General features: G+C 35.9%; 1 protein-coding gene across 3 annotated transcripts in view; it reads right to left on the reverse strand.

The window, feature by feature from the left end:
- Nucleotides 1–14,506, reverse strand: part of LOC150093698 (kielin/chordin-like protein) — a 1,333,292-nt gene that overhangs the window by 290,174 nt on the left and 1,028,612 nt on the right. For all 3 annotated transcript variants that reach the window (XM_090412628.1, XM_090412627.1, XM_090412629.1), the window contains one exon: nt 3,171–3,341. In XM_090412628.1, coding sequence (XP_090268754.1) covers nt 3,171–3,341 — 171 coding nt within the window. The remainder of the gene's footprint in view (nt 1–3,170; nt 3,342–14,506) is intronic.

Here is a 14,506-nt window from a genome sequence, read left to right on the forward strand (position 1 = left end):
GACTTGGTTGGTGAGAGTAGCTAAAGAGAGGTATGAACAGCAGTTAGCTAATGAAGCCAAAAAGAATCCTAGGGAGTTCTTTCGATATGTAGCCAGCAAAAGAAAGAATGATTATGGAAGGATGACATTGATTGGAGGAAATAGTATAAAGACAGCTGTTGCAGAATGTGTTGTGGAGATACTTAATGAGCAATTCATAAAGATCTTTCAATCTTGTGAATGTGACTTCATGGAGAGATTAAGAGCAGTTGATGATGGGGAGGAGAGACTGACTGTAAGTGAGCAAGAGGTGTTTGGGGAGTTGAGTAAACTAGATGTAAATAAGGCTGTGGGACTTGGTAATATATCACCGCGTATTCTGAAGGAATGTGCCAGAGTGTTGACACCTGCCTTGACATATTTTTTTAATATGAGTCTTGCACTTGGTCAAGTCCCTAAAGAGTGGAAGGAGGGCAAGATTGTGCCACTTCATAAAGGAGGTGATCGAACTCAAGCATCAAACTATAGGCCTATCTGTGTGTCAGGTGTTGTGGTTAAGTTGTTGGAGAAGCTTGTTAGAACTAGGATCCAGAGTTGGGTTGACAACAATGGTATAATCTTTGATGGACAGCATGGATTTGCTAAAGGGAGGTCGTGTTTTAGTAATCTACTTACTTATTACAATAAAGTGACTGCTTCCTTGGACAGAGGAGAAGGATACACAGTAATATACTTGGATTTTGCAAAAGCTTTTGATAGAGTACCTCATGATAAGTTGACAGTCAAACTAGAGCAGATGGGGTTGGATATTAGATTAGTGCATTGGATTGGAGACTGGCTATCTGATAGGTATCAACAAGTTGTGTATGGGGGTGCAATATCCAGGAAAAGGAAAGTCACTAGTGGAGTGCCTCAGGGATCTGTTTTAGGGCCATTACTATTTAACTTGTATATTAATGATATTGGCGAAGATTTGGATGAAGATATTCAGTTGTTTGCAGATGATGCAAAGTTGGGACGAACCATAAAGAGTAGTGAAGATGTTGTGGCCTTACAAGAAGACTTGAATAAATTGAGTGATTGGGCAAGCAAATGGGGATGTGAGTTCAATGTTGCAAAATGTAAGGTTTTAAAATTTGGAAAACAAAGATGGGATGCAGAATTTATGCTTGGTGAGAATATATTGTTGGAAGTAGAGGAAATAAGAGATCTGGGAGTGATAGTGGATAAGGATCTAAAATTTAGGGGACACATCGCCAAAATTGTGAAGACAACACAAAGACTTCTGGGAATGATGAGGAAGACACTGACGTGTAGAAGTAGGGAGATTCTTGTTCCATTGTATAAGGCTTTGATTAGGCCACACATGGACTATTGTGCCCAGATTTGGTCACCTGGTTTTCAGAAGGATGAAGAGATGTTGGAAAGGGTGCAAAGGCGACTGACTAAGGTAGTTTCTGACCTCTGGAATGTCGAGTATGAGGAAAGATTGAAAAGATGTAATTTGCAGAGTCTAGTGGAGAGAAGGAAGAGGGGAGATATGATAGAGACCTACAAGTTGGTGAGGGGTTGTTATAGGATCAATGGTGGAGAAGTTCTACATAGAATAGTGGGAGATCAGGGGAGAACCAGAGGTCATCCCTGGAAACTGTATAAAGAGGGTGTGAGTAGGGGAGTGAGAGGCAGGTTTTTTTCGTGCAGAGTTGTGAATGATTGGAATGCCTTGCCTGAGAGTGTGGTGTCTGCAAGGAGTTTGAATGTGTTTAAGACCCGGTATGATGAGATGTGTGTGAGATAAAAGGACCTCCTAGATGAGTCTTTGACTCCATGAGGTCTTGTTTTAATAATAATAATAATATTAAAACTGATCTTATCAATTACTTGGGTGTTTTTCGCACCATTGCTTTTCCACCACACTTCAGCATCTTACCAGTGATCTCTTCATTCCAGTGCCTTTATGATTCTTCAGCTGTATTTATAGCCTTGTTCCTCAGCATATGTGTCTCTCCCTCTGCTTGGTGGTGATATTTCCTTTAATTCATCAGTTAACCTCTTTTCGACCACAACATCTCCCTATGGTTTATATAAGTCTGAGCAGTATCTTGTCTATTTCTCTACTATTTTTTTTGTGTTCATCAAGATTTCCTCTTCTTATCTTTTATGGTTCTCTACTTTGGGTTCCATTTCTTCTTGATGTTTCTGATCATCTTGTATACTTCTATTTTTCTGTATTCACCATAGTATTTAGATGGCGAATTAATTTTATTATATTAATAAAGAGAATATTCATAAAACTTTGATAGGAAAGAAAGAGCAGACATGAAAAGTAGTGTTTTTACATGGGAATCAGAATGTATTGTCTGAAATGATGTGAAATGAATCAGATAACTTTCTGATTGAAAGGACCTCCAATGAGTATTCTAACAATTTGGATGTCTGATGATGATGATAATAATAATCTATTAAATCTAACTGGTCAAATATACCAGTAATCTAAGATGAAAAGCCAAACGGCTATTTTTTCTGGCGAGGTTGATAAGTAAAGGGGATAAAAATCTCTTATTGTTTTTTAGCCAGTATGCAAAACTCTAAGATCGAAAACTACGATCATAAAACTACGTTTCATGCCGGCGAACTGTCGGCAGATCCAAGCGTAAGTGACCACTTGGTGGTCACTTATGCTTGGATCTGCTGACAGTTTCATGTTCCAAGCATAAGTGACCACCAAGTGGTCACTTACGCTTGGAACATGAAATGTTTAGATCGTAGTTTTCGATCTTAGAGTTTCGCATACTGGCTGAAAAACAATAAAGGATTTTTATCCCCTTTACATACCAGTAATCTACCAATTATCTGATCATAGTGAGAAGGCATTTGCCATTCTAACAGTTGAAGTACAATTATCTGGTACTCTAACATACGTTAGTTGAAATACATGGGTTGCTTAACTGAAGGATTGTTATTTTGAAGGCTAGTTAAATGGTGGATCACTGCAATTTTAACACTCTTTAGCCTTGGGCTTCTTTTCATTTTAACTTTGCTCTTCTATAAAAATCTCCCAGCCCAGAATTATTCTGCCAATGCCTATGTTGGGTTTACATCACATACAAAGCATGTACTTTTCTAGTTTTGGTTGAATAGTATTAATAAAAATTCTTATCTAGTAAAATAATGTTATTCTAATAACATACTTCGCATTTACAAGAGAGGCATGGGTCATTAGCACTGAAGAACATAGCATCCTCTGGCCATACTTCTTTTTCAAACTGACACTCTCTGCATACTGGGCAGCACTCACCAGGAGCAGGATGTAAGCACTCTGTCACTGGACAAGGATACTTAGAACACTCTACACTGCCATTCTGTTTCGAAAAATATAAATTACAAATTTATTAATCAACATTACACAATAGGTGATATAACACATAAAAAAAAAATCAAAATTTAACACCAAATAATAATATGCAAAAATGAATTTCATCAAAAGAGTGAAGAATAATCAGAAACAATAATACTGTAATTATTCAAATAATTATGGTATTATTGCATATAATTAATTAAAATTAGAAAACAGCAACAGAAAAAAAAACAATTATTATCAACACACCTTCATGGAGTTAGTTGACTCATCAGATGAATTCTCACTCAAAAAGTAGCATATTATTATTATTACTATTATATGGGTCTTTCTGTGGAGTAAGAAACTCACCATGTGAGACCCATATTAAACTTTATATGTACAATACCTATCATACCTCTCCTTAAACTCATTAACTGTTAAGAGCACAACTGATTCTGGCAACGTAGTCTGCTTAGTCACCACTCTCCAAGAAAAAAACATCTAGTCTGAATACCTTACTAATCACATTCATACAAATTCCAGGGATGAATTCTAATATATCAGTCTTATAAAACTCTTTTAATTTTTAATAACTTGTTTCCATCATTTCATCTATTTTCTGTCTATCAATTAACTTTCAGAACTGACACACCTTCAACCTATCCTCACCAGGAGTATTCCACAGACCTGTTCAGCTTGGTCATTCATCTCTGGATCATCTCACTACCTCCTGATCCCTAATAAACCCAGGTGACCAAATCGGCGATACTCTATACAAGAATACTACCACTATTAATTATTAATAATAATAAAGCACCTAATGACTGGAATGTAGCACAAATTACATCAATTTACTTAGCTGGCTGCATGCCAGACACACTTACATAATCTGGAAACGACAAAAGCAACAACAGAGGTTTCTCCAAACCTTTCTGTAGCACATGCCCAATGGTGAGTAATGTAGGCTAAGAGATCTGCTGTGAATGTAGAGTGATGGAATCCATACTAATGGTTATTGGTGGACCTCATAGTATAACTGTTTATGATCTCCATTATTCTGAAAAGGATTGAGGTGAGGGCAATGGGTCATTAGTTGGGTGACAGACTTTTATCTTCTTTTTCTGTACTGAGATAAGTGCATTTCTAGCTGAGTGTAAAAGAGTTGACAAGTGCTATTTCTGGAGCATAACTTTCGAGTTGGAGAGGTACCATCAAGAGTAGAAGACCATTTAGTACCTACATTATTTAACATTCTTCTAATTTTTTTTTTCTTGCCAAGAAAATGTAAGCAACACATGGTACATGGTAGAGGTGATATGTCTTGGTCATTTGTGCAGAAGTTACAGGAGAAGAATGATACCAGCAGAGCAGCTTAAGATGCTGTCATCTGGATGAGAGAGAGAAACAGACATATACACAAAGATAAGCAGAAGTTACATCTAATGATCTTTGCAGAAGGCATAACTGCCATTTAGACAGGAGGAGAGTGTTCTGTATTCCAAAATCAGATTTGAATTTCTTGATGGTTGTTTTGCATTTGTTATGTATTTTAGTGTAGACCAAGCATGAAGCTGGAGTTCTTGTTATAAGCCAATTGCAGTATATTGAATTTTTTTTTTTTCTGTTGTGATACACTTTTTCTTAAACCACGGCATAGAAAGTGGACAGGAATTTTGGAATAAAGATCTTCATGTAAGTGAGAATAATTTCTGTAACTCACTCAGAGTAAGTGTTTGGTATCTACTTGGCACCCTTGTAATGCCAAAGGACAACACAAGGTTGCAAATAATGAATGAAACAGATGTGATGAAACCATCTTGTTTTCTTTCATGCCAGTGCTGACACAAATTAAACAGCCTATAAGAGATACTTTGCCATTTCCCATCTATTTGCGTTGAGATTTCACAAGTATACCTCTTAAGTATGTCATATCTACATGCCCATCCTTGCAGAGTGAACACACAGCAATGCAAACATTCATTTTGTTTCATTAACCTCCTGACCATTTCTATTCATTAAAGTTATCCTTCCGTGATCATTCTACTTTTACTCATCACTACATCGAGAAATGGAATTTCCTTTTGCATGCTTGGCTAATTTCCTCTCCAAATCTTATTGTGCTTTCCTTATCATAACTGTGATTTTTATTACTTATGAACTTATTGACTTTCACTTTGTATTACACACACACACACATTTTTTTTTTTTTTTTGTAAAACTGCTTCTTAATGGTGTTACTCATCCATTTAAATTGCATCTGATTTATTTCCTTAGTACAGCTACATGAAACTTCTGTAGTCTAACATAATTGCCTCTCTGTATCTCTAGATATATCCCTCTTAACAACAACAAAAAAAAGCACATGCTTACCCCACCTCTAAGATCAAAATTATATGATTTCTTTCCCCAGCTGGAGGAAAAATACCTATCTTGGTTATGGACAAATCTTCTTATTATCACCAGTATGTACTATAGCACAAATTTTTCAGTACATGGCAAAAGAGCAAAATAAAAGGGATCATCCTTCAAAAATCAGAGGACAATACCTTCACACTGAGTAGAAGTGTGGCTAGCATGGACTGAGTGCTAGATACTTTTTGTGATGACATCCATGAACTATTGGATGTCATTGTGTGCACCATGGATGAATGGATACACAGGTAGAGTATTGATGATCATTGTGTGAATGATGATTACCATGAATGTCCTATGCTGAGTTTTGGAATTTCATAAAAATGCGCTGTTAATAATATGGGGAGGGGGGGGCTGAAAAGTCCTGATAAACACCTAGAACAAAAATTATATTAAAGGACTGATATAACCACAAGAAAAAACATACATTAAAACCCTTTAACCCCATGTTTCATCAAATTGTAATAACTTGCCTATTTCTTTTAGGATATACAAGAAAACACGTCGGAGGTTTTGAAGAAATTCAAAGACACAGAGGTGCAGGCAGTCATCAAGTTTTTCATGCTGCAAGAAACATTCAAGACTGAGATGAACCAAACTTTGTGTGAGACTTTATAGGACTGTGCCCTAGCATATCCAATAGTTACCAGATGGGTGGTCAAGTTAAAAACTGGGCATCCTGAGACAACAGATGAACTCCAGGTCAGGAAGACCTTCCACAGCAATCACACCTGAAAACATTGAGGCATTGCATGATATAATCCTTGACAATAGACAAATGCCAGCCAAAGACTCTGGGGATATCCAGAGAATGAGTTGAGGTCATTATTCACCAACATCTGGACATGTAAAAGCTCTCGGCAAAAGTGGGACCCAAATGTTTGAAAGCTGACCAAGAGAGAACACGTGCTGTTATCTCAGGGATTTGGGATCATTTTGAGAAATCAGAGCAAATTTTTTGGCTCATATTTTGACTGTTTATGGAACATGGCTTCCTCACAATGACCCAGAAATCAAACAACAGCCAATGGAATGTAAACACAAAGGTTCTCCATGACTAAAAAAGTTCTGAACCCAAAAGTGCAGGGAAAGTTCTTGACAGTGTCTTTTGAGATATGGATGGTGTAATCCTTACCAAGTATTGCAAAAAAGGTAAAACTATTTCAGCAGCAGTTTATTCAACAGCTCTGAAGGAACTGAAGAAAAAAATGCCATGGGGAAACTGAGTAGAGACATGTTGCTTTTGCAGGACAATGCACCTATTCACACTGCTCATCTCATGAAACACAACAGACAATCAGTGGGGGCCAGTGAAAATTTTAAGTGGGGATGCTGCATATACAAAATAAGAAAAAAATAACTCATTTTTTCGTAATCAGTAACCAATTTATTAATAAGTATATTTACATATTACAAAAATTGCTTTATTAAAAATATTTCGCCCTCACTATGAACACACACCAATAATAAAAGTTTCGTACACAGAAATAATGTGCACAAGCATACAATATATCTGTAGAGACACTGCTCAATGAGCAATGTCAGTTTCGCCATTCCGACCTGCATTAGATCACAGTGCATTTGTTTCGTGTAATGATAATTGAGAAAATATAATTCTTTTCATATTTTAAACAGTGACACAACATAATTCAGCCTTGTAATAAATAACACTGGCCAACAAAAAAAAATTTTTTTCTGCTGATTATGATCTGACACTTGTTTTTTACTAATTTGGGTGAGCTGATTTCAAATATCAAACCCATTTTTCTCTATCATGTCAGGTTTTTCCTCTATGGCATTTTCTTTTTGCTGATTTGTAAGTTTTTGATAGTTTTAAGGAGGCAGTACTATTTAGAGGATAAAAAAAACGATTTTTTAATATTATTTTCTGAAAGTATGTACTTTTAAAAATCTGTTCCTAACTTTTTATCATGAAATTCAAAAAATTCTCGAAGATATAGCCTATTATTCAAAGCAGTGCACAGATCAGAATCAGAGTGCTCACCGCTCTCGCTTGTTAGTAAACGAATAAATGCGTAAGAACCTGCAACGGTACGTACTGGTGCTTTGAATGCGAGAGAGGCCGATAACCAACCTAATACATTTAGGTGACGAAAAGTAGGTGATGACAACTGCCTAAAACAAATGAATGCTATATGAGTCATAGCGGACAAAGAACGATCGAAATCAGTCAATCGTTAATTGATCGTGAAAGTATGAGTGCTTATAACGTTTCAATAAAGTCTCTGGTTTTTCTTGTCTTGTTAATTGCATGTTAGTCGGCAGTGAAGAAAATACATCACGTCTACTACTCGAAAATGTGTCAATAGTGTAGATTCCTTCTGCTACATTTGTGGCAGCTTTACTGTTCCCAGTCAAAGGACAAATATCACTGATTTCGTTAAGAAAGTGTACTTTGCATACTTTGACGTAAAACTTGCAGATCAGGACAATTCATGGGCTCCAAATAAAGTGTGTAAGTCGTGTAGAAAATTTACGACAGTGGAGTAAGGGAAAACGCCAAAAATTAGCTTTTGGCATTCCAATGATTTGGTGGGAACCGAAAAATCACGTAGATGATTGCTATTTTTGTTTAGTTCGACTTCTGGTTATAATAAGAAGAATAAGAAAAATATTGTGTATCCAAATCTCGACACAGCAATTCGGCCAGTTGCTCATTCCAATGAAATAGCCGTGCCAATTTATAAAGGACTTCCTTTACTTGAGAACGAGCATGATCGAGATATGCCGGATGTTCTTGAGGAGCAAGACACGGATGTTGATTTAGACAATGAAAATTTAATTTCTAGTTCTGGACCGCAACGTTTTACTCAAGCAGAATTGAATGACTTAGTAAGAGATTTGGGCCTATCAAAGGAATCATCGGAATTGTTAGCTTCAAGATTAAATGAAAAAAAACTTACTGGAGCAAGATACGAAGATAACTTTTTATCGTAGCAGGGAAAGTAATCTTGTACAATATTTTAAACACGAGTATGGGTTTGTTTACTGTAACAATGTGTCAGGTTTACTAACTGAAATGAGTGTTGTACAATATCATCCAAACGAGTGGCATTTATTTATCGACAGTTCAAGCAGAAGTCTCAAGTGTGTCTTACTACACAATGGGAATGTATATGGCTCAATTCCTATTGGCTATTCAGTCCACTTAAAGGAAACATATGAGGACATTAAAAAGGCTCTGAAGTTATTAAAATATACAGACCATAACTGGATCATCTGTGTGGATCTTAAAATGGTGCACTTTTTACTTGGCTTTCAAAGAGGATATACAAAGTTTCCATGTTTTCTATGCTTCTGGGATAGTCGAGCTAGAAACCACACTGGAGTCAGAAACATTGGCCTCTTAGAATATCCTTAAATGTTGGAGAACAGAATGTTATAAATCAACCTTTAATCGACAGAGAAAAAATCATTTTTCCACCTCTACACATCAAACTAGGTCTTATGAAGCAGTATGTTAAAGCTTTAGATTTACAAGGTGACTGTTTCCAATACATATGTGAAAAATTTCCACGACTTAGTTATGAAAAAATTAAAGCCGGTGTATTTGATGGACCGCAAATTAAAACTTTAATGAGAGACCCAAATTTCATCAACTCTATGAATGAAATTAAGAAAGAGACCTGGACTTCATTTACGATGGTTGCGAATAATTTTCTTGGAAACAAAAAAGCGTGCAATTACAAAGATCTAGTGGAAACAATGCTTGAAAATTTCCAGCACCTAGGTTGCAACATGAGCATAAAGCTTCATTTCCTATACAGTCATCTTGATAGATTTCCCGAGAATTTAGGTGCTGTAAGCGATGAATAAGGCGAAAGATTTCATCAAGACTTAAAAACTATGGAAGATTGGTACCAAGGAAGATGGGATTCTCACATGATGGCCGACTACTGTTGGAGTATTCAAAGGGATTGCCAAAACAGAACACACAGCAGAAATTGCTACAAACAAAAATTTATTCCCTGAAACTCATGTGTAAGTAAAATTGTTATTTTTTAATAAATATTCTTGTAATTTTTAATGAATATTGTTAAGTAGTTATGTATCTAATTATCGGCCTCTCTTGCATTCAAAGCACCAGTACGTGCCATTGCAGGTTCTTACACATTTATTTGTTTACTAACAAGCGAGAGCGGTGAGCGCTTTGATTCTGATCTGCGCACCGCTTTGAATAATAATTTGAATAATTTCAGGAATTTTTCGAATTTCTTGATAAAAAGTTAGGAACAGATTTTTAAAAGTACATACTTTCAGAAAATAATATTAAAAAATCGATTTTTTTGATCCTCTAAATAGTACTGCCTCCTTAAAACTATCAAAAACTTACAAATTAGCAAAAAGAAAATGCCACAGAGGAAAAACCTGAAAAATGGGTTTGATATTTGAAATCAGCGCACCCAAATTAGTAAAAAACAAGTCTCATATAAAAGTCAGCAAAAATTGTGTTGGACTGTGTAATTATATGTTATTTAAACAGCATAAAATACGATTTACCGAAAATATTTCACCCTCATCACGAATACATACCAATAATAAAAATTTTGTATCTCACAGAAATAATGTGCACAAGCATACAATTTATCTGTAGTGAATGCAGATAAACTGCATGTAACAATCAGATTCAGTTGTTATGTGCAGTGACAAGTGCAAATGAATATCAACGAGTCTAGCTGGAGCTGATCGAATGTGATAATTCTCACATTGCATTAGATCGCAGTGCATTTATTTCATAATCTAAAGTGGTAATCAAACAATTCCAATTATTATGTTAAAGATACCAAGCAATTTTAAACCTGGTTTTACTCCATTTTTTTCCAAGTAAGCAAACAGACAAATGTCACGTTTGCGCCTGCAATTTATGCAGGACTAGCTGATCCCACAGGTAGTGCAAGACCAAAGCAACTCGTGGTAAAGGTGGAGCAAGCTCTTATCACTAATCTTAATATTTACCCTTAATGCCAAAACACATCTCCAAGAAGGGGATGTATGATGTTTTGTATTAAAGGCAAGGGGCCACTACCCAGACCGGTTTCGACCTTCATTGAGGTCTCATCAGTGGGAGCCAGGCTAGAAATACCAAGATTTAGTAATTAGAACTTGTAAGTATTTTACCAAAACAAGTTACCATAAGGTGTTATAACCTTATTAAATAAAAATCTCAGGAGGAGATATAGACGTAGAAAGTATTTTTAACTTGGGTATAGTTATGTTAAAGATACCAAGCAATTTTAAACCTAGTTTTACTCCATTTTTTTCCAAGTAAGCAAACAGACAAATGTCATGTTTGCGCCTGCAATTTATGCAGGACTAGCTGATCCCACAGGTAGTGCAAGACCAAAGCAACTCGTGGTAAAGGTGGAGCAAGCTCTTATCACTAATCTTAATATTTACCCTTAATGCCAAAACACATCTCCAAGAAGGGGATGTATGATGTTTTGTATTAAAGGCAAGGGGCCACTACCCAGACCGGTTTCGACCTTCATTGAGGTCTCATCTCCCACTGATGAGATGGCTCCCACTGATGAGACCTCAATGAAGGTCGAAACCGGTCTGGGTAGTGGCCCCTTGCCTTTAATACAAAACATCATACATCCCCTTCTTGGAGATGTGTTTTGGCATTAAGGGTAAATATTAAGATTAGTGATTAGAGCTTGCTCCACCTTTACCACGAGTTGCTTTGGTCTTGCACTACCTGTGGGATCAGCTAGTCCTGCATAAATTGCAGGCGCAAACGTGACATTTGTCTGTTTGCTTACTTGGAAAAAAATGGAGTAAAACCAGGTTTAAAATTGCTTGGTATCTTTAACATAACTATACCCAAGTTAAAAATACTTTCTAATTAAAATTATTAACTATTCAATCAATGTCGAAACATAAGCTGTGACCTTTAACATGTTGTATTGCATTTATATAATGTTGCAAGCATTGTTATTATTTATAAACACAAACAAAATTTAATTTTTTCGTTTTTTCCTTGGGGGTGCTGCAGTGTCACAGTGCTTATGTACAAGCCACCACTGCAGACAATACACAACTTAGGATTTGAATGTCTGCCTCACCCACTCTATTCACCAGATCTGGCCAAATCTGACTATTTCCTATTCCCAAATTTAAAGTAACACTTGAAAGGAACAAAATTTACCATAGAAATGAAGTCATAGCTGCAGATGGACTGGTTGTATGCAACAAGATAAAGACTTTTTTCTCATGAGATTGCAAATGATAACATTACTGTTGTAACAAGAATATAACACTTTCATTACAAACTGGAGCACATATGTGCTCCAGTTTACTGTTTTCATAAAAGAAAATAATAATACTTTTATAAAATTTCAATGTTATACTTTTAGCAAGAGTTACCATTTATACAAAAAAGACAATTTTTCCCTTCTGGAAATTAGGGTTCTCACCAATCACTCCCAAGACTACATAATTTCCATTTATAATAATGACAACCTCATTGTGTTGCATCATCATATGCATTTGTGGTTTAAGTCTACAGAGAGTACAATTTTGTTGGCTAAGTCCCAAATCGCCAGACCATCCTCATTTGTTCAGTACCTAATAGGTACCTACTAATGGGGCACACCATGTGAAGGTGAGGATTGGACATTGGGTCATAAGCCCCAGTTAGTCCTCTGAATTCTGAAAGGTGATGCTGAGGTCTTCTCCCAGTTATTTGGCTTTGATCCTTAAGCGACCACAAAACGCCAAATTTGCAGTATACATGACAGTGTTCAAACCAGTTTTAACTTATGGATCAGAGAGTTGGGTTAAAAATAAAGCATTTGATCAAAGACTAGAGACCATGGATATAGGGGTTGTGAGAAAAATTAGAGGAAAAAACTGATTGCATCAATGGCAGAATTATATTAAAAATTAATATATTAGAAAATACCTTGACATTATTGGCATTCAAGCAGAGCTAATCTAAGGTGGCATGACTTAAAAAGAATGGGTGATGAAAAGTTAGCAAAAACAGATGTTTGATGCTAATATGGCCAAAAGAGACCCACAGGAAGACCAAGGTCTAGATGGATTGATTCGGTCAGAATGCCTCAGAAGCACGAAATGTTAGATATGACAATAATGGAGTGCTAACAAGGAACAGACTGATTTGGAGGAAAAATTGTTGATAGGAGATTAATAATAATATAAACTTAATCATATAGTGCTGTCATGGTAACCTGAATACCCCTTGGAGATACATATTAGGATATTGATGATGATGAATAATGACACCTTCAGCTTCATTACTAAACTATAAGTAAGTTATCTGATTATGTGACATAGACATTCAGCTATTGGCTGGAAGAGAAATGGATTTAGCCGAATAATAATTAGCTAAATCAACATAAAATAATCAATTAGTGCTACAGATATTTTCCATAATATTCTATTTTCAAATTTTTCACAAGATATATATATAAATGTATTTTGTTTGAAAGTAATAGTTTTTTTTTTTTTTGATTCTGTATTGTCTTTGAAGAAGCTGTACTCTCATTCACTATTGTAAATAAGTAAATAAAAAAAAATAAGCTAATCTAATCTTTCTGAGAAAGATTAGAATTGTGAACATATGGCATCAGTGGCAGAATCATATTAAAAATGAGGATATTAGATAAGAACTTGACATTGTTAGCATTCAAGAATATGTTAGCAGAGGTAATCTCAGGTGGTATGGGAACTTAAAACAGAATGGGAGAGAAAAAGTTAGCAAAATAAGTGTTCTTCAGGATGGCAGGAAAAATACCCACAGGAAGATCAAGATCTAGGTGGATTAATACAGAAAGCAGTAACTTAGAAGACTGAAATATACAAGGGTGGTCTGAAAAGATCTCGGCCTTGACCATAGATGGCAACACTAATGGCACAATTTTTTTTTCTAAGTTGGTACATCTGTCATAATGTTGGTACATCTTGCAAGATGTACCAACATTATGACAGATGTACCAACTTAGAACTTAGATGTACCAACATTATGACAGATGTGCCAATCCATGTGAAACTGCAAGATGTTGGTACATCTTACAGTTTCACATGGATTGGCATCCATGTGAAACTGCAAGTCATTCCATAAAGTAGTTGGTTTTATACAACTACTTGTTTACCTTCTTTTGTAAAAGAAGGTTTAATGTCAAAAGAAATTCGTTTGAAGTTCATAAAAGTTTATGGGCACTTTTCTCCTTTGTTTTCAACAATTAAGAAATGGGCTGCCGAGTTTAAGAGTGGCTGTTCCAGCCTTGAAGATAAACCACGTGAAGGACGTCCCAAAAAGTGTAACAACACCAGAAATCATTGATCAAGTGCATGATATGGTATTGGATGACCGGCAAATCAAATTGCATGAAATTGCTGGGACTATAGGCATTTCAAAAGAGCATGTAGTATTTTGCACGAAGAATTGCAAATGAAAAAGCTTTGTGCAAGATGGGTGCTGTGCTTGCTCACAGCAGATCAAAAACGCACTCGCATGAAAATCTCTGAACAGTACTTGGAGCATTTTAACAAGAATAAAACTGATTTAGTGCATCAATTTATTACTATGGATGAGACTTGGATTCACCATTACACACCAGAATCCAAACAGCAGTCAAAACAGTGGACAGAAGCCGTTTTTGTTTGGCGCCAAAGAAGACAAAGTTGGTTCCATCGGCAGGAAACGTCATGGCATCGGTGTTTTGGGATGCTAAAGGCATTTTGTTTATTAATTATCTTGAAAAGGGTAAAAAAATAACGGAGGAATAT

This window comes from Typopeltis vanoorti, chromosome 23 (genome assembly GCF_054136105.1).
Source record: "Typopeltis vanoorti isolate ZY-2024b chromosome 23, IOZ_Tvanoo_1.0, whole genome shotgun sequence".
NCBI classification, from domain to species: Eukaryota; Metazoa; Arthropoda; class Arachnida; order Uropygi; family Thelyphonidae; genus Typopeltis; species Typopeltis vanoorti.